This window comes from Myxine glutinosa, chromosome 8 (assembly GCF_964187855.1).
Source record: "Myxine glutinosa chromosome 8, kmMyxGlut1.1, whole genome shotgun sequence".
In the NCBI taxonomy this organism is placed as follows: domain Eukaryota; kingdom Metazoa; phylum Chordata; class Myxini; order Myxiniformes; family Myxinidae; genus Myxine; species Myxine glutinosa.
This window is the reverse complement of record NC_136268.1, coordinates 133,801,281-133,820,441: the sequence shown is the minus strand read 5'-3', so window position 1 is coordinate 133,820,441 and position 19,161 is coordinate 133,801,281. Positions and strand designations below refer to the sequence as shown.

Here is a 19,161-nt window from a genome sequence, read left to right as displayed (position 1 = left end):
ATGCGATTCTGCCTGCAAAGTTTGGCCTCGATCTGTTCAGCCGTTGCAGAGAAAAAGAAACAATATGGCGGCTGAACCACGTGACCTGTGACGTCATAATTACCATTAAATTATTCTACACACCGAGTCCATCATATGGTGAAAATTGTATCTCAATCGGTCCTATTATTGCAGAGAAATTGGTTTTTAAAGGAAATTAAAACTTAAAATAGCACTGAGTTAAGGATCATCTGAATTATCAGAATTACCAAAGTTCAAAGTGCCATAACTTTGTCAAAAATGATCGAAACGTCGTGAAGTTCGAACGTGATCTGTAAATTATCATGAGGAAACCATGTGCCGAGTTTGAAATCATTAGCTTTAAGCGTTTAGAAAAAAATTCCGGAAAACTGTTCTTTGCGTGACGGACTGACGGACGGACGGACTGACGGACGGAGGGACAGAGGGACAGAGGGACTGACGGACGGAGGAACGGCGTGCAAACCTATAGTCCCCTCCGGTACACCGGTAGGGGACTAATAAGTGAAGTACCAACTTCTAATCTGGTGTGTTGGTGTATCTCGGCACAAGGAAGAAGGCTATTGAAAATTGGGTCGCCACGTCGAAATACAAGATGGCCACCACCATATATATGTCTGAACATTGTGAGCTAAATATCTTGAAATATAAGCGAAGTACCAACTTCTAATCTGGTGTGTGGGTGTATCTAGGCATAAGGAATAACCCTATTGAAAATTGGGTCGCCACGTTAAAATCCAAGATGGCCGCCGCCATGTATGTCTGAACCTTGTGAGCAGAATATCTTGCAAAACAAGCATTCTGAGTATTGCGCTGCAATAAATGTCCCCTACCAAAGTTCAAAGTGCCATAACTTTGTCAAAAATGATCGAATATGCAAATTTATGCACGGTTGATGCTTGTTTTCAAACTTGATCTGAGGTATGCTGAGACACGTGTCACGCCTCGCCTCGTTGATAAGCCCGCAAGGTCGCGCCGTGGAGCGGCCTGCACGTATTGCACTGTGTGAATTATATAAATTATTAACAACTCACGGTCTGAGGTACTCGTGATTCAAGAGATATCCATTTTTTTTTTTATGGCACATTGGAGAAGCCAATGCGAGGTTTCTTCTGCCTCAGCTTGTCACAACTCTGTCAAATGCGATCGAGTTAAAAAAGTCAGAATTTGACCAAATCTGTTTTATTCGTTTGTTAATATACCTCAGCTATTGACAAATCTTAAATTAGAATTTTATTTGAGGTTAAAATGACCGCGACAGGTCGTGTCCAACGATGCTTTCAGTCTGTACATGTGATAAATAATTAAATCCGCACACTTGATGCCTCTTCTTCTTCACGCAATAACAACTTCTAGCTTCCAGACCGTACATCCAATCGTCTTACAATTTTGCACACTTGTTACTCTTCATGACTTCTACTATAGTATGAAGTTTCACGTCGATCAATAAAGCGATTCAAGAGATATCCATTATTTAAATATTTTCGTTTAAATAACGATATCTGCCAAACCACGTGAGCTATCGCAAATTCCAAAAGGACATTTTAGTAGACTGACATGCGGAACAGATCTGTGAAGTTCCCCCTCTATTGGATAAAAAATGAGGGAGGGGCTCGGTTTTAAATGTTCATGCTTAAAAACGTCATAACTCTGAAACCATGTGACGCATGACGTCATGCTCGTTGACTTTTTGTTCGTCATGGGTATGCGATTCTGCCTGCAAAGATTGGCCTCGATCTGATCAGCCGTTGCAGAGAAAAAGGGGTTTTCGTGTTTTCACGAAAAACAATATGGCGCCCGAACCACGTGACCTGTGACGTCATAATTACCATTAATATTATCTACAGATCGAGTCCCTCCTATGGTGAAAATTTGATCTCAATCGGTCCTATTATTGCAGAGAAAATCTTTTTTAAAGGAAATTAAAACTTAAAATGGCACTGAGTTAAGGTTCATCAGAATTATCAGAATTCCCAAAGTTCAAAGTGCCATAACTTTCTCAAAAATGATCCAAACGTCGTGAAGTTCGAACGTGATCTGTAACTTATCATGAGGAAACCATGTGCCGAGTTTGAAATCATTAGCATTAAGCGTTTAGAAAAAAAGTCCAGAAAACTGTTCTTTGCGTGACTGACGGACTGACGGACTGACGGACTGACGGACGGAGGGACGGCGTGCAAACCTATAGTCCCCTCCGGTGTACACCAGTAGGGGACTAATAAGCGAAGTACCAACTTCTCATCTGGTCTGTGGGTGTATCTAGGCATAAGGAAGAACCCTAGTGAAAATTTGGGTCGCCACGTCAAAATCCAAGATGGCCACCGCCATGTATGTCTGAACCTTGTGAGCAGAATATCTTGAAAAACAAGCATTCTGAGTAATGCGCTGCAATACATGTCCCCTACCAAAGTTCAAAGTGCCATAACTTTGTCAAAAATGATCGAATATGCAAATTTATGCATGGTTGATGCTGGTTTTCAAACTTTATCTGAGGTACGCTGAGACGTGTGTCACGCCTCGCCTCGTTAATAAGCCCGCAAGGTCGCTCCGTGGACTGGCCTGCACATATTGCACTGTGTGAATTATATAAATTATTACCAACTCATGGTCTCAGGTACTCGCGATTCAAGAGATATCCATTTATTTTATTTTATTTTCGTTTAATTAACGATATCTGCCAAACCACGTGCCCTATCGCAAATTCCACAAGGACATTTTAGTGCTGAACAGATCTGTGAAGTTTCCCCTCGATTGGATCAAAAATGAGGGAGGAGCTCGGTTTTAAAGGTTCATGCTTAAAAACGTCATAACTCTGAAACCATGTGACGCATGACGTCATGCTCGGTGACTTTTTTGTTCGTCATGGGTATGCGATTCTGCCTGCAAAGTTTGGCCTCGATCTGTTCAGCCGTTGCAGAGAAAAGGGGGTTTTCGTGTTTTCACGAAAAACAATATGGCGGCTGAACCACGTGACCAGTGACGTCATAATTACCATTATAATATTCTGCAGACCGATTCCCTCATATGGTGAAAATTTGATCTCAATCGGTCCTATACCGAAATTGCAGAGAAATTGGTTTTTAAAGGAAATTAAAACTTAAAATGGCACCGAGTTAAGGATCATCAGAATTATCAGAATTACCAAAGTTCAAAGTGCCATAACTTTGTTAAAAATGATCGAAACGTCGTGAAGTTCGAACTTGACCTGTAACGTATCATGAGGAAACCATGTACCAAGTTTGAAATCATTAGCATTAAGCGTTTAGAAAGAAAGTCCGGAAAACTTATTTGCGGGACAGACGGACGGACGGACAGACGGACGGACGGACTGACTGACTGACTGACTGACGGACGGAGGGACCACGTGCAAACCTATAGTGCCATCCGGTGTACACCGGTAGGGGACTAACAAGCATTCTGAGTATTGCGCTGCAATACATGTCCCCTACCAAAGTTCAAAGTGCCATAACTTTGTCAAAAATGATCGAATATGCAAATTAATGCACGGTTGATGCTGGTTTTCAAACTTGATCTGCGTTATGTTGAGACACGTGTGTGTACAAAATTTTGTTGAAATCAGCCAATGTGTGGTGGAGTTATCGCACGGAAACCAAAGTGTGACAGACGAACAGACGGATCTAATTAAATATGCAAATTTATGCACGGTTTATGCTGGTTTTCAAACTTGATCTGAGTTATGCTGAGACACGTGTGTACAAAATTTTGTTGAAATCAGCCAATGTTTGGTGGAGTTATCGCACGGAAACCAAACTGTGACAGACGAACCTCATTAAATATGCAAATTTATGCACGGTTGAATGTGGGCGCGGATGATGTGAGACCGGGTTATCCTGACCAGGTTATCCGCCGACCGTGGAAGCTAGGTTACTTCTGACGCGTACTGTGTATACTGCTAAGAGGGCAGAGTATCAAATACATATTTAAAGAAGTATTCACGCAGATTATACGCACAGAAGCATATGGTAAAGTGACACTCCAACCTCCCTGGATGTATTGTTGATTTATTGGTAAACTATGTGAATTCAATGTATTCTTGCCTGATATGAAGAATTGTGTCAATGGAAACAAAATTCAGTGAAAACGTTTTTGACTTGATGCTTATTCTAGGAAAGCATTTTAAAGAACAGTCCACGATTACAGCATATTGTACACAAGGAATATTAACAGCTTTGACTTACCGCACTCCAAATTATTGTCCGGAAAACTGTTGGGGAAATTACCAAGGGTTATTTACCCACAGGTTCTGAATCGTTCCCAATCACTAAATTACCTCAGGACGGGCTCACCTGTGATTCGCACTCGGGACTTCGATTTATACACTTCGCAGACAGGTCAGCAGAAGCACGAGAAAATACGTTGTTTTTCAAGATCAATGATCGATGTGTATATATATGTTGCTCGGCTTGGCTCCGCCCCTCCGGAAAGCGCGCGCTGTGTCGCGCTGTTGACGTTCGCGAGACGAGGCTGAGGGAGCGCGTTGCGGCTTGAGGAGAACTCCAGAATAAACAAGAGATATCCATTTAAAAAAAAAATATTTTCGTTTAATTAACGATATCTGCCAAATCACGTGCCCGATCGCAAATTCCAAAAGGACATTTTAGTGCTGAACAGATCTGTGAAGTTTCCCCTCGATTGGATCACAAATGAGGGAGGAGCTCGGTTTTAAAGGTTCATGCTTAAAAACGTCATAACTCTGAAACCATGTGACGCATGACGTCATGCTCGCTGACTTTTTTGTACGTCATGTGTATGCGATTCTGCCTGCAAAGATTGGCCTCGATCTGTTCAGCCATTGCAGAGACAAAGGGGTTTTCGTGTTTTCACGAAAAACAATATGGCGGCTGAACCACGTGACCTGTGACGTCATAATTACCATTAAAATATTCTACAGACCGAGTCCCTCATATGGTGAAAATTTGATCTCAATCGGTCCTATTATTGCAGAGAAATTGGTTTTTAAAGGAAATTAAAACTTAAAATGGCACTGAGTTAAGGATCATCTGAATTATCAGAATTACCAAAGTTCAAAGTGCCATAACTTTGTTAAAAATGATCGAAACGTCGTGAAGTTCGAACTTGATCTGTATCTTATCATGAGGAAACCATGTAGCAAGTTTGAAATCATTAGCATTAAGCGTTTAGAAAAAAAGTCCGGAAAACTGTTCTTTGCGTGACGGACTGACAGACTGACAGACTGACTGACAGAGGGACGGCGTGCAAACCTATTGTCCCCTCCGGTGTACACCGGTAGGGGACTAATAAGCGAAGTACCAACTTCTAATCTGGTATGTGGGTGTATCTAGGCATGAGGAAGAACGCTATTGAAAATTGTGTCGTGACGTCAAAATCCAAGATGGCCGCCACCGCCGTTCCGCCGTCCAAGATGGCCACCGTTCAGACATATGTCTGAACCCTGTGAACGAAATATCTTGAAAAATATGCAAAGTACCAACTTCTAATCTGGTGTGTGGGTGTATCTAGGCATAAGGAAGAACGCTATTGAAAATTGGGTCGCCACGTCAAAATCCAAGATGGCCGCCACCGTATATATGTCTGAACCTTGTGAGCGAAATATCTTGAAAAATAAACGAACTACTAACTTCTAATCTGGTGTGTCGGTGTATCTAGGCATAAGGAAGAACGCTATTGAAAATTGGTTGCCACGTCAAAATCCAAGATGGCCACCACCATATATATGTCTGAACCTTGTGAGCGAAATATCTTGAAAAATAAACTAACTACTAACTTCTAATCTGGTGTGTGGGTGTATCTAGACATAAGGAAGAACGCTATTGAAAATTGGGTTGCCACGTCAAAATCCAAGATGGCCGCCGCCATGTATGTCTGAACCTTGTGAGCTGAATATCTTGAAAAACAAGCATTCTGAGTATTGCGCTGAAATGCATGTCCCCTACCAGCAGCCTGCACGTATTGCACTATGTGTGAATTATATAATTACCAACTCACGGTCTGAGGTAACTCGGCTAAAGATTATCCAATTTGCACCAAATAAAGTTTATGAATGGTTGTACAGACCCCTACTTCTCACTAAAAGTGGAAACAGAATGTAAATTAGAGTTAAAACAAGGAATATTAACAGCTTTGACTTACCGCACTCCAAATTATAGTCCGGAAAACTGTTGGGGAAATTACCAACGTTCAAAGTGCCATAGCTTTGTCAAAAATGATCGAAACGTCGTGAAGTTCGAACTTGATCTGTAACTTATCATGAGGAAACCATGTACCAAGTTTGAAATCATTAGCTTTAAGAGTTTAGAAAAAAAGTCCAGAAAACTGTTCTTTGCGTGACGGACTGAGAGACGGAGGGACAGAGTGCAAACCTATAGTCCCCTCCGGTGTGCACCGGTAGGGGACTAATAAGCGAAGTACCAACTTCTAATCTGGTGTGTGGGTGTATCGAGGCATGAGGAAGAACGCTATTGAAAATTGGGTCGCCACGTCAAAATCCAAGATGGCCGCCTCCTTGTATGTCTGAACCTTGTGAGCGAAATATCATATCATAGCATGTTTTCTGCGTCTTCCACTTTGTCAAGTCACATCACTTCCCCGACGGGGGACCTAGGCGTAACGCTTGTTTTCAATATATTTACGATTCTTGAAGCAATAAACTTGATTTATGTTTGTGAGTATTTATGTATCTAATCAACCAAGGAGTTTTCCTGGTCCGCTAATTCCAGAAACTATTACCACCTATTGGTGAGGATGTATCCGTCCTCCTTTGGGGGTTACTTGTTCATTCAATGTGCAATTATGAGTTGTGTAGTTGTGCTGAGTGTGGTTTGTAGAAGAAGCAACAAATGTGAATAAAATATGTGGAATATGCAATGATAATATGGATAAATCTGATATCCAACCTGACCTTGCTTGAGAAAGAGGTTCACATATTAATAGTGTAATCCTGGGCACAATATAACTTACATTTTGTATTTTTATAAAGGATTAGTAGGGGTACTCGACATTGTCCTGTGCTATTGTAATCCTGTTGGAATTTTGAAGAAATCAAATTTTGTTTTTATTCTATTTTTTTGTGGTGGCCGAAAACACTTCCCGCTACACCCACTAAGGAATGTGGCAAGATATCATTCAGCATTACTTTTCACATAGCTACACATATCACATAGCTTAGGCACTGAAGAGTGATTTTAAAAATCCAAAAATCCAACTTTTTACAAAAATATTCAAATTATTTTGGCTAAAACACTCTGTGGGACTCACTGATGAATCTCTGGAAGTTTGAAGAAGATACGTTTGGCCATCTCTGAGAAAATAGTGACACACAGACACACAGACACACAGACAAAACCACTTTTATAGTAAAGATGATAATGTTAACCTGATGACTCTTTGGAGTCCGTTGGACTTCGTTTGAAACGAGGGCTTATGCATTTGGTTTCGTCTGTGCGTTCGCATCCATATCTCAGAGATGTATGGACCAATTTTGTTCATACTTGCACAAAGCAAACACATGATGGTATACATATGCACATCATTTTGTTTTGCGATGTGATAAAAAAATGGCCGACTGGCAGCCATTGTAGTTGTAAAAAAAAAAAAGAAGCCAATGTTGAACATGTCTTTAAACCATTTCTTGGACATGCATGGTCCGATTTTGTTCAAGATTGGCACAAGCACAGTACATGATGGCATACACCTGCACTTAACTTTATATTGCGATCTGATTAAATATGGCCAACTGGTAGACTGGCGGCCATTTTAGTTGTAAAAAAAACCAAGATTGAACATGTCCTCAACCTTTTCTCTGACATGCATTTACTGATCTTGTTCAGTAAATGAGAACTTTTCACAAAGATAATGAATGATGCCTTGCATATGCACACCATCTATTTTTGAGAACAGATCCAATATGGCTGACTGGCGGCCATTTTGTTACTTAAACGTGTCCCCATCCATTTCTCGGACATGCATGGACCAATTTTGTTCAAATTTGGCACAAAGACAATACATGAGTATACATATGCAGAAGATTTTGTTTTGTCATCCGACCAAAGATGGATGACTGACAGCCTTTAATTACTTTGATTACTAATACCATGCTATTACTTTGATTACTTTTGCTAGTACAGCAAAATTACTAATACCATGGTGGGGCGATGACATTTTAAGTCTTTTTCTTCTTGGTTTTCTAAGTAATTCATCAAAAATAAAGCAATACATAATACTTACAATGTGCTCTTGTTCGTGATCATATTCACCAAAACTTGTTCCTTTCCAGTCATGGCAAGCTCTGGAGTCTCCTCTGCCATTTCTCCAACAACACCCACTCCAGAACAATGCAGTGGTGAGGAGGAAATACCGCATTTCATAATGTTTACCAACATTCACATCCAAATGATCATTTGGAAAAAAAACAACTTCCATTCTGTTCATTATTCTAGTCATATTTGCCTGTTTTTCTTATCACTTTCTACAAGGACATTCAAAAAAAAAATTGCAAACGAGAAACAAATTAAGTTCCAGGATTTGCTGATGTTTTATTTTTCTACATAACCGGAGTGAGATTATATGTATTTAGTATTCTTTTTATTTTGCATACGAGGTATATTTCGTTATACTTTGTTGACATGTTGTAGACTTGTGAGTTTCCCATTTGGGGAACTTCTTGAACTGCCTTCTTGAACATAGAAAGTTATTGAACAAATAAAAACATGTACTTTCATTTTTTTATTTCAGGTGCTAATATAACTGCAATTGAAAGACAAGACCAAAACATCACTCTGCAGATCAAGTCGAATGAAAATTGCTCCGTACAGGATGTCAAAATAAAAGATAAACCCACAAGTATGAACGTCACCTTTGACAATGAAACTCTCTCAATCAGACAGATCTTCAACCTCGAGCCCTGCACAAAATACACCATTAATGTGGTGTTAAATTGCAGTACATGCAACGACACTATGGATGTGGAAGTGGAAACTTCATATCCTGGTAAGTCAGAAACAAGAAGCCCTTTTTACAATTGTCTTAAAAGTGCAACATGAAAAAAATGAAATCTCTTCAATTAAATGTGTATGTTAATGTGTCACATACAACAACAAGCATTTTAAAGGCCATTTTCCCTACAAGAGCAGGGGTTAGCCTTGCGGTCCCATGACAATCTTCTCCATTTTGCCCTATTTTCTGCATCTCCCCTTGTTAACCCCCTTGCCCGCATTTCTTCTTCGACCATCTTTAGCCAAGTCTTTCTCGGTCTTCCCCGTCCTCTACTTCCTTCCACATTCATTTCCATCACTCTTCTCAACCAGTCACTTCCATCCTTCCTCAACACATGACCAAACTGTTTCTCTTCACAGCATCCATCACAGGCTCTATTCCCATCATCTTTCGCAATTCATCATTTGGCTTCCTCTCTCTCAACGATACTCCACACATCCACCGAACCATTCGCATTCCCACCCTTTCCAGCCTTGGTTGCTGCTCTACGTTCTTTACCCATGTCTCGCTCCCATAAATCATAACACTTCTCACACATGCAGCATACACCTTTCCCTTCAGCTACAACGACACTCCCCTCCTCGTCGGCACGCCACTCAGTTCCCGAAACTTCTTCCATGCACATCTCACTCTAGCAACCGTTGCCGAGTCTGATCCACCTTCTCCATTCAGCATGTCTCCTAGGTAACAAAATGTTTTCACACCTTCCAGCTTCACGCCGTCTCCAAGATCCAACTCAACATTTCCTCCATCTGCAGCTCCCTCTGTGCACACCTTACACTTGAATGTAGCTGCCACACTGGTTAATGACCCTCTCAAACCACTACATTTTTGATGAACCCACTCAGCGCACATTGTACATTGAATTGAGTCCACTCCGACACCCTTCCTGCACATAGCACATGGCCACTTCCCAGTTCTTTCCACCTCACCACATGCTTTACCACTTGCCATCACCTTTGTTTTTCCGATAATCCCCTTCAGACCTTTCGTCTCCATACATTCCTTCCACTTGTTCATCTTCTCCTTCAGTCCATCCATACTTTCTGCAATCAACACCAGATCATCTGCATACAACAACTCCCACGGTAAACCCTCCTTTACGTTTCGAGCCAGCACCTCCATCACAGCTACAAATAGTAGTGGACTTAGTACCGACCCCTGATGCACTCCCACCTTCACCTCAAACTCACCACTGTTCCCGTCCTTCGTCCTTACAGCTGTGCGCGCTCTTTTGTACATTGCCATCACTACTCTGATCAACCATTCCTCCACTCCTAACATCCTCATTGCCCATGTCACTACTTCACGTGGAACCCTATCGAATGCTTTCTCCAGATCAACAAACCCAAGAAACAACTTCTTCCTCTTCTCCATGTACTTCTCCTGCAACTGCCTCACAATAAAAAGCGTGTCTGTCGTTCCTCTTCCTGGCATAAATCCAAACTGCATTTCGTCAATCTTCACTTTCTTCCTTATCCTCCTCTCCAACACCCTTTCCAATACCTTCATTCCATGCTCCAATAACTTTATCACTCGATACGAGCCACAGTCCAGAGGGTCACCTTTCCCCTTGTATAGAGGGACGAGGGTACTCAGGTCCCAAATCCACTGGAATGCGGCCTTCTTTCACCACCAGATTGCAGATCTCTGTCATTCTCTTCACACCCCAATTTCCCGCTGCCTTCAACATATCTCCCACAACTCCCGTCGGTCCTCCTGCTTTTCTACTCTTCATTGCTTTAATCGCTTCCTCAACTTCCTTCTCGGTTATCTTCTCTGCCGGTCCTAAAACTGGGTTACTCTCTATGTTGCCATCCCATTCATTCTCTGCATTCAACAGTATTTCCATATATCTCTTCCATCTTCCTTTAATTCCATCTGGGTCCACAACGATTTGTCCCACTTCATCCTTCAAGCAACTCACCCCCATCACATCACACCTCTCTTTCGCTATCTGCTTTGCAATCCTGAATACCACTCTCTGACCCTCTTCCAAATCGAAGCGTTCTCCGAACATTTTCCTACATGCCTCCTGCGCCTTTGCTACCTCTTTCTTTGCAGCCTTCTTGGCTGCCTTATAACTTTCATGCTCTTCCTTTTCTGCCCCCGTACCCTTCGCCTTCTGCCACTCCTTGAACTTCTTCCTCTTCTCGTCAATCTTCTTTCCAACTTCGTCATCCCACCACCATTTTTCCGAGTGCCTCGGTGGTCCTTTTGTCCATCCACATACCTCACCAACGGCTCCCAACAGACTATCTTTCATTGACATCCAACCACTTTCAAGCTCAACCACATCATCCTCCACCATACTCAGCCTCTCTTTTAATCCCTCCTTCACTGTCACCTCTTTCAACCTCCACACCTTCATTCTCGGTTGGTACTTCACCCGCCGAGCTCTCCTCGCACCTTTCAACCTTATGTCGCCGACAACCAAGTGGTGCTGTGAAACAGCCTCCTCCCCTGGGATCACCTTTGTGTCCCGGAGGTGCCCCCTATCTCGCATACGCACCATCAGGTAGTCAACGGTTGTCGTCGACCCACCTGACGTGTATGTAACAAGCTTATTATCCTCTTTCTGGAACTGAGTATTACAAATCAACAAATCAGCTCCATCAGCAAACTCCAAAATCCTTTCACCTTCTCCATTTCTCACACCATATCCGTAACCCCCACGAACTCCCTCTAAACCGTCCATACTCCTTCCCACATGTCCATTTAGGTCTCCTCCTACCACAACAACGTCCTTATCTTTCACGTTTTCCATCAGCTTCTCTATTGCACACCAGAACTTGTTCTTCTCTTCATCGCTCCGACCAACCTGTGGAGCATATCCCGAGTATGTATGTATGTATGTATGTATGTATGTACAGTATGTATGTATGTATGCACAGTATGTATGTAGTGTGTGTGCATGTATAATCTACTCCTTCCAGATGATGTGACCTCAGTATCTGAAACTTTCAGCGGTCAATGAGGGCATTCTGAAGTTGTGCATGTGCAGGTTTCTTTTGATTCCATCAAGATTTCAAAAAAATGTTTTCATCCATTGTGACATTTTTGGGGTAGGGTGGGTGCAATTGGAATGATCCAAGGTATATATAACCACAATGTATTATACCTGCACATAAGTAGTACACATGTTTTTGCTTCATATACATAACCCGGGTTAATTTTATTTTCGGGAATAATTGACTCAGCGCTCTGTTGCCTATACATCGCCCAAATATTGGGATTTGTCAGGAGAATGTGTATTGCATGCTTGCAATAAGATCGCCCATAAGGAGGGTACTCTGCTATGGTAGTAATAATCGTAAAGATAATGGCATGATTCCCCTGGCGGCTTCTAGTAACAGCACTGGTGATCATAAAATATGAGTTCCTTTCTAAGGAGCTTCAACACAGGAGTAGGCCATTTGGCCCATCAAGCCCATGTTGTGGTTGCCAACCTATAGTTGTTTTTTCCATGCTCTATCCTTTTAATGTACTGAGCATCAAGCAAGGGAGCAGCATGTGCCATTTTTAAAGTCTGTTATATGACTCCCATACACAGAGTGCACGCTCTAACCATTACACCAAGTCAACTTAAATCAGATGTGAGGACATTTGATGAGAATATAAACTGAATAATTGTTTTTGAACTTTCTAATCTTGGTTGATTCCAGATGGAACTAGAAAGCATCTGAAAATGCAAAGCCCGTCCGTGTCCGTTTGTAATCAGACGTCTTCTTCTGTGTGCTCAAATAACAAAAACAGTTAAAAAAGAAAATACAGAATGAAAATTGATGATTTTACGCAACCTTGACCTTTGGGCTTTAGATCTAAAAAATAATAGCCTCTAGGTTTTGATTAGTGAACCAATTCAGTGACCGATGCTCAAATTCTATATTCTTCGAATGCAAACATCTACTCTTTGTCCAACGATGTAACCCCCACCCCCCCCCCCCCCCAAAAAACAAACAACAAAACAAACAACTTTTATTTCCCTTTCTCCTCGTGTGTTTTTGCCGCTGTCCATGTGCGCTGTCCCGCCCCGCCCCCATTATCGCTCTGCTTCCAGCTTTTTCCCTGTTCAAGTGACTCGTGGTTGTCACTCTAGGCTCCCTCTCCGCATTGGTATCTTTGTGAATATAAGATTGTTCTTCACGGTTCTCTTCACGGTTTAAATATGTTTAAACTTTCCCCTGGAGTGTTTTATTCAGTGGTTTATTACAACATGCTGTTTTTCTTCCTATTTAAAAGGCTCCTTTCAATTTCCTCATCAACTCATTCCATTTCAAAAAAATATTCAATCTCTTATAATTCTTTCTCACTACATGCTCTAAATTCTCATTCACTCCACCCCTCCTCTATCGTTCTTAAACGGATCGCTAACTTGAAAATCACAACAAACCCAATTTGTTAGAAATGTTTATCTTTCATTAATCATCCACTTTCTAAACTCCCCCCTTGCCACCCCCTCCAGATCTCCCCCCTTGCCCCTCCCCTCCTAAACTCCCCCCTTGCCCCTCCCCTCCTAAACTCCCCCCTTGCCCCTCCCCTCCTAAACTCCCCCCTTGCCCCTCCCCTCCTAAACTCCTCCCTCCCCCTTGCCCCTCCCCTCCTAAACTCCCCCCTTGCCCTTCCCCTCCTAAACTCCCCGCTTGCCCCTCCCATTCAAAACTCCCCCCCAACCCCTCCCCATTCAAATCTCCCCTCAACCATCCCTCCCAAATTCTCCCTCCTCCCACCTCCTTCTCAAAGCTGCATCCTCCCCACTTCGTCTCCCTTCTATCTCATACCTCCACCTCCCACAACCTTCTAATTTCCTCTGCCCCCCTCTCAAACAACCCCTCACTGTGCCTCGTCCCATCACCATCAAACCTTTCGTCCTCCTCATCCTTCCCTTTCTTGTAACTCTTCTTTAATCTCTGACACACAATCAACTGCTCTTCCTACCTCCCCCTCTCATCCTTCATCTGACCCTACCCCTCCCCTGTCCTGCACCCGATGCTCCTCCTCTTTCCTCATTAACAGTATGGACCGCAAACATCCGGGGCCTTCGCTCAAACCTGATTGATCTCTCCATTCAGGTTGCTTCTGACAATCCAGACTTGATCTGCTTAACAGAAACTTTCCTCCTTCAAGATGTCTCTGATTCCTTAATATCTCTTCCTGGTTACTCCCTCCTCCGGTATGATAGACCTGAGCCTCGTCCTGGTAGTGGGGTGGCTATCTTTATCAAAAACTCTCTTCCTCACTCTCGTTGCACTGCCCTCTCTCCACCCCACCCCCAGGAGTACCTCTGGCTACGGCTTCCTCTCCGCTCCCACCTTTTTTTCATATGTGTTCTGTACCATCCTCCAAACAGTGATGACTCCATTTACATTTCGCTGTCGGACAACATGGACCAACTTCTGTCAACTCATCCAAACTCTCTCTTCCTCATATGTGGCGACTTCAACTGTCATCATGCCAGCTGGCTGGGTGTGGGTTCATCTCTCACCAGCCATGGCACCTCAGCAAAGGACTTCTGCGACTCAATGGGACTGACACAATCTGTCAATTTCCCGACCCGGATCTCAGTCAATGGAGTATCTCCTCTTCTGGACTTGATTATGACTAACTTCCCTGCAAATGTCTGCTTCTCTTCTTCTGCTCCAATCGGTTCTTCTGTTCATGTGCTTGTTGAAGTGGACATCTCTCTGGCCATTGTCAGAGAGCCTCCTCAGCGCCGACGAGTCTGGCATTTCACTCAGACCGACTGGCACGGGCTGCAAGCAGCCATCAATCACCTGGACTGGTCTCCCATCTCTACTGCCTCTGACATCAATTCTTCCTGGGAATTCTTCCAAAGCAAACTGCTCTCTCTCATGCACAGATTTATCCCATCTCGTCTTCAGTTGTCTTACCCTTCCTCCCATCCATGGTACACTGAATCTTGTGGTGAGGCAGTTGCCCTGAAACAACTTGCCTTCGCCTCTTGGAAGGCAAATCCAACTGAAGGCAATCTCAGTTCCTTCCACCAAGCTCGGAACAAGTGTGTGTCTATCCTCAGCAATGCCAGGAAGCACTATCTCTCCACACTCAACATTGAACTCTCAAACCTGTCTCCTTCCTCCAAATCCTGGTGGCGTCTGGTCAAATCCGTTTCTGGTGTTTGTTCCCCCTCCCTTACCTCAAATGGCTACACAGTTGACACCGCACGTGACAAAGCCGAATGCCTCAACTCTGTGTTTGCCTCAAAATATTGTGTCCCAAACCCATCTCTCTCTGTTCCCACCTTTCCCAGTCGAACCCACTGCTCCTGGACTCTGTGTCCTTCTCTCCTGACAAGGTGGAGAAGTTTTTGTCAAACCTCGACTCTGATTCTGCAACTGGACCAGACGGCATCAGCCCACGGGTCCTAAAATCCTGTTCTGCCGCTCTATCTCACCCTCTATCTGTTCTTTTTACCCTCTCTTTTGCTCAAGGTCATCTGCCAGCATCTTGGAAATCAGCAAACATTACCGTTTTACACAAAAAAGGTGCAAAAACAGATCCTTGCAACTACAGACCAATCAGCCTGCTTTCAATTATCAGCAAAGTCATGGAATCCATCATTGCTTCGGATATCAAATCCTTCCTCTTCTCCAATGGCTTGATCTCTGATCATCAATTTGGATTCAGACCAGGTCATTCTACTCTGGACATGTTGCTTCTGCTGCCTCAACAATGGATGGAGGTCCTCAATGCCAAACAGGAAATCAGAGCTGTCTCACTTGACATATCACGTGCCTTCGATACAGTCTGGCACCCAGCTCTGCTCACCAAACCCTCCTCCTAAGGTATCCATGGAAATCTCCACTCATGGCTTGCGGACTTCCTCCCTGGTCGTAGGCAACGTATGGCCCTGAATGGATTTTTCTCATCTCCCCTCCTGTTCTGGCTGGAGTTCTCCAAGGTAGTGTTCTGGGCCCTGTGCTATTTCTGGTCTTCATCAATGATCTCTCCGACTCTCTGGAAAATCCCCTCTATCTCTTTGCTGATGACTCCACGATCTGCCGCTCCATTCCTCATCCCTCAGATCGGCAGTCTGCAGCCTCCTCACTCTCTGCAGACCTGGACAAAATCACAGACTGGTCAAACAAGTGGAACATGTCTTTCAATCCTGACAAATCTCACACTCTTACAATGTCTCTCCGAAAGGACTGACTGGAAAACCCTCCCATCTACTTTCTCAACAATCCTCCCCAAGAAGTTCTGTCGCTCAAGCTTTTGAGTCTCACTATCTGCCATGATCTTTCTTGGGAAAACCACATTTCCAAGCTAGCCTCCAAAGCCAGTCGCCGACTGGGCATCCTCCGTCATGCGAAGTCCTTCCTTGGCACACCTGAGCTCCTCACCACATACAAGGCTTTCATCCGCAGCTCAATGGAATACTGTTCCCCCCTCTGGACTGGTGCTCCTGCCTCACACCTAGCTCGGCTCCACGCTGTTGAAACCAAACCTTTCAGAATCATTGGAATCTCCTGCGATTAAGTTAACTCCGAGGGCCTTTCACTCACTCACCGCAGGCAGGTTGGTGGTATTTCTGTCTTCTACCGACTCCTCTCCGGCCTTGCTCCCCCACCTCTCTCTGTGCTCTGTCCCCCCAATATTCCTTCAGGTCGCACAATATCTGCCTGCAACCCTCTTATGGTTAAACTGCCAAAATCTAGGCTCTCTGCTCACCTTCACTCTTTCATTCCTCTTTTCTCCCGCCTCTGGAACAAACTCCCCCACTCCCTTCAATCCCACTCCTCCCTCCAGGTCTTTAAAACAGCTGTTCACCACCATCTCTTATCTTCCCCCATCCAAAACCTTGATCTTTTCTACCCCCGTCTAATTCACCCCAGATACACTTTTTTTTTTTTTTAATTCCAACTTCTTTCCTGGAAGTCCTTGCAGTGTTCATATGTTTTATACCTCTCCCACCTCCCCCCAAGCCCTCCCCCTCCCACATTTCTCCCGATGTCCCTGCTCTCAGGATGTAGGAAATGTTGAGTTGGATCTTGGAGACGGCATGAAGCTGGAAGGTGTGAAAACATTTTGCTACCTCGGAGACATGCTGAATGGAGAAGGTGGATCAGACTCGGCAACGGTTGCTAGAGTGAGATGTGCATGGAAGAAGTTTCGGGAACTGAGTGGCGTGCTGATGAGGAGGGGAGTGTCGTTGAAGCTGAAGGGAAAGGTGTATGCTGCATGTGTGAGAAGTGTTATGATTTATGGGAGCGAGACATGGGTAATGAACGTAGAGCAGCAACGAAGGTTGGAAAGGGTGGAAATGCGAATGGTTCGATGGATGTGCGGAGTATCGTTGAGAGAGAGGAAGACAAATGATGAATTGCGAAAAATGATGGGAATAGAGCCTGTGATTGATGTTGTGAAGAGGAACAGGTTGAGATGGTTTGGTCATGTGTTGAGGAAGGATGAAAGTGACTGGTTGAGAAGAGTGATGGAAATGAATGTAGAAGGAAGTAGAGGACGGGGAAAGACCGAGAAAGACTTGGCAAAAGATGGTGGAAGAAGAAATGCAGGCAAGGGGATTAACGAGGAGAGATGCAGAAAATAGGGCAAGATGGCGAAGATTGTCATGAGGACCGCAAGGCTAACCCCCGCTCTAGCAGGGAAAATGGCCTTAAAATGCATGTTGTTGTTGTTGTTGTGTCCCTGCTCTCAAATGTTGTGTTTGTGTCCTTCCCCCTCTCTCCCCATCTTGTCTACCGCTCCCCTTATTTTTTGTGTTTTATGTGTCGGTTTCACTTTTTGTGTGATTAATGTTAGCTCTTTCACGAGCCTCGATCTTGTATACCAAAAAAAAAAAAAAAAACAATGAAAAAAAAAAACATTTCAAGTCAATCTGGTCAAAATTAGTGATTTAACACAAACTTGACCTTTGACCTTTTGATCTAATAAAAACAATGGGCTTGTAGCTTTTGATTGGTGAACCAATTCAGTGACCCAATATGCAAATTCTTAAAATTTCAGGTCAATCGGATGAAAATTGACGATTTTATGTGACTTTGACCTTTTGACAAAATTATTAATTTGCCTTTTCCGTATGATCATAATAAAGGTTTAGTGAAAATTTGATGACAATAGCTCAAATGGTAAAAGAGCTATGACCCAGACAGAAACACACACACACACACACACACACACACACACACGATTATAAATCCCCGTCTCGGCATGGATGGGCTAATAGGATTTGACTACAAACATTTTTCCTCGTAATATGTAAGGAATATTGTAATGCAGAGCGCGTAATCCTTTCAAACACATTAATTTCTGTGAGCATGCATTTTTATGTCTCCGTGGACGAAGTCAACGGAGGCATTATGTTTTCAGGTTGTCCGTCCGGTTGTCCGTCCTTTCGTTCGTCCGTGATAGGTTTTCGTTGTCGCGTTAACTTGTTAACGGCTGAAGGGATCTTAGTCAAACTTGGTGCAGGTATGTATAATGAGGTAAAGATGAACTGATTAGATTTTGGGGTCAATATTATAATTTGAAAACCACATTTCCATGCTGGCCTCCAAAGCCAGTCGCCGACTGGGCATCTTCCATTGTGCCAAGTCCTTTCTCGGCACTTCTGATCTCCTCACCACATACAAGGCTTTCACCCGCAGCTCAATGGAATACTGTTCCCCCCTCTTGGCCGGTGCTCCTGCCTCGGCTTCACGCTGTTGAAACCAAAGCTTTCAGAATCATTGGAATCTCCCGCGATGAAGCTGATTCTGAGAGCCTTTCACTCTCTCACCGTAGGCAGGTTGGTGGTCTTTCTGGCTTCTACCGACTCCTTTCCGGCCTTGCTCATCTGTGCTCTGTCCCCCAAATATTCCTTCAGGTCGCACAAAATCTGCCTGCAACCCTCTTATGGTTAAACTGCCAAAATCTAGGCTCTCTGCTCACCTTCACTCTTTCATTCCCCTTTTCTCCCACCTCTGGAACAAACTCCCTCACTCTCTTCAATCCCACTCCTCCCTCCAGGTCTTTAAAACAGTTGTTCACCACCTTCTCTTATCTTCCCCTATCTTCCCCCATCCAAAACCTTGATCTTTTCTACCCCTGTTAAAACACCCCAAATCCACCTCTTTCAATCCCCAACTTCTTTTCTGAAATTCCTCCTCGTGTTCATTTGCTTTATAC

At 43.5% G+C, this 19,161-nt stretch overlaps 1 protein-coding gene across 2 annotated transcripts in view; it reads left to right on the top strand.

Moving 5' to 3' along the window:
• The window catches only part of PTPRC (protein tyrosine phosphatase receptor type C), a 162,087-nt gene that overhangs the window by 106,181 nt on the left and 36,745 nt on the right, over nt 1-19,161 (top strand). For both annotated transcript variants that reach the window (XM_068125242.2, XM_078783738.1), the window contains 2 exons: nt 8,294-8,359; nt 8,752-9,006. In XM_068125242.2, the coding sequence (XP_067981343.2) occupies nt 8,294-8,359; nt 8,752-9,006 (321 nt within the window). The remainder of the gene's footprint in view (nt 1-8,293; nt 8,360-8,751; nt 9,007-19,161) is intronic.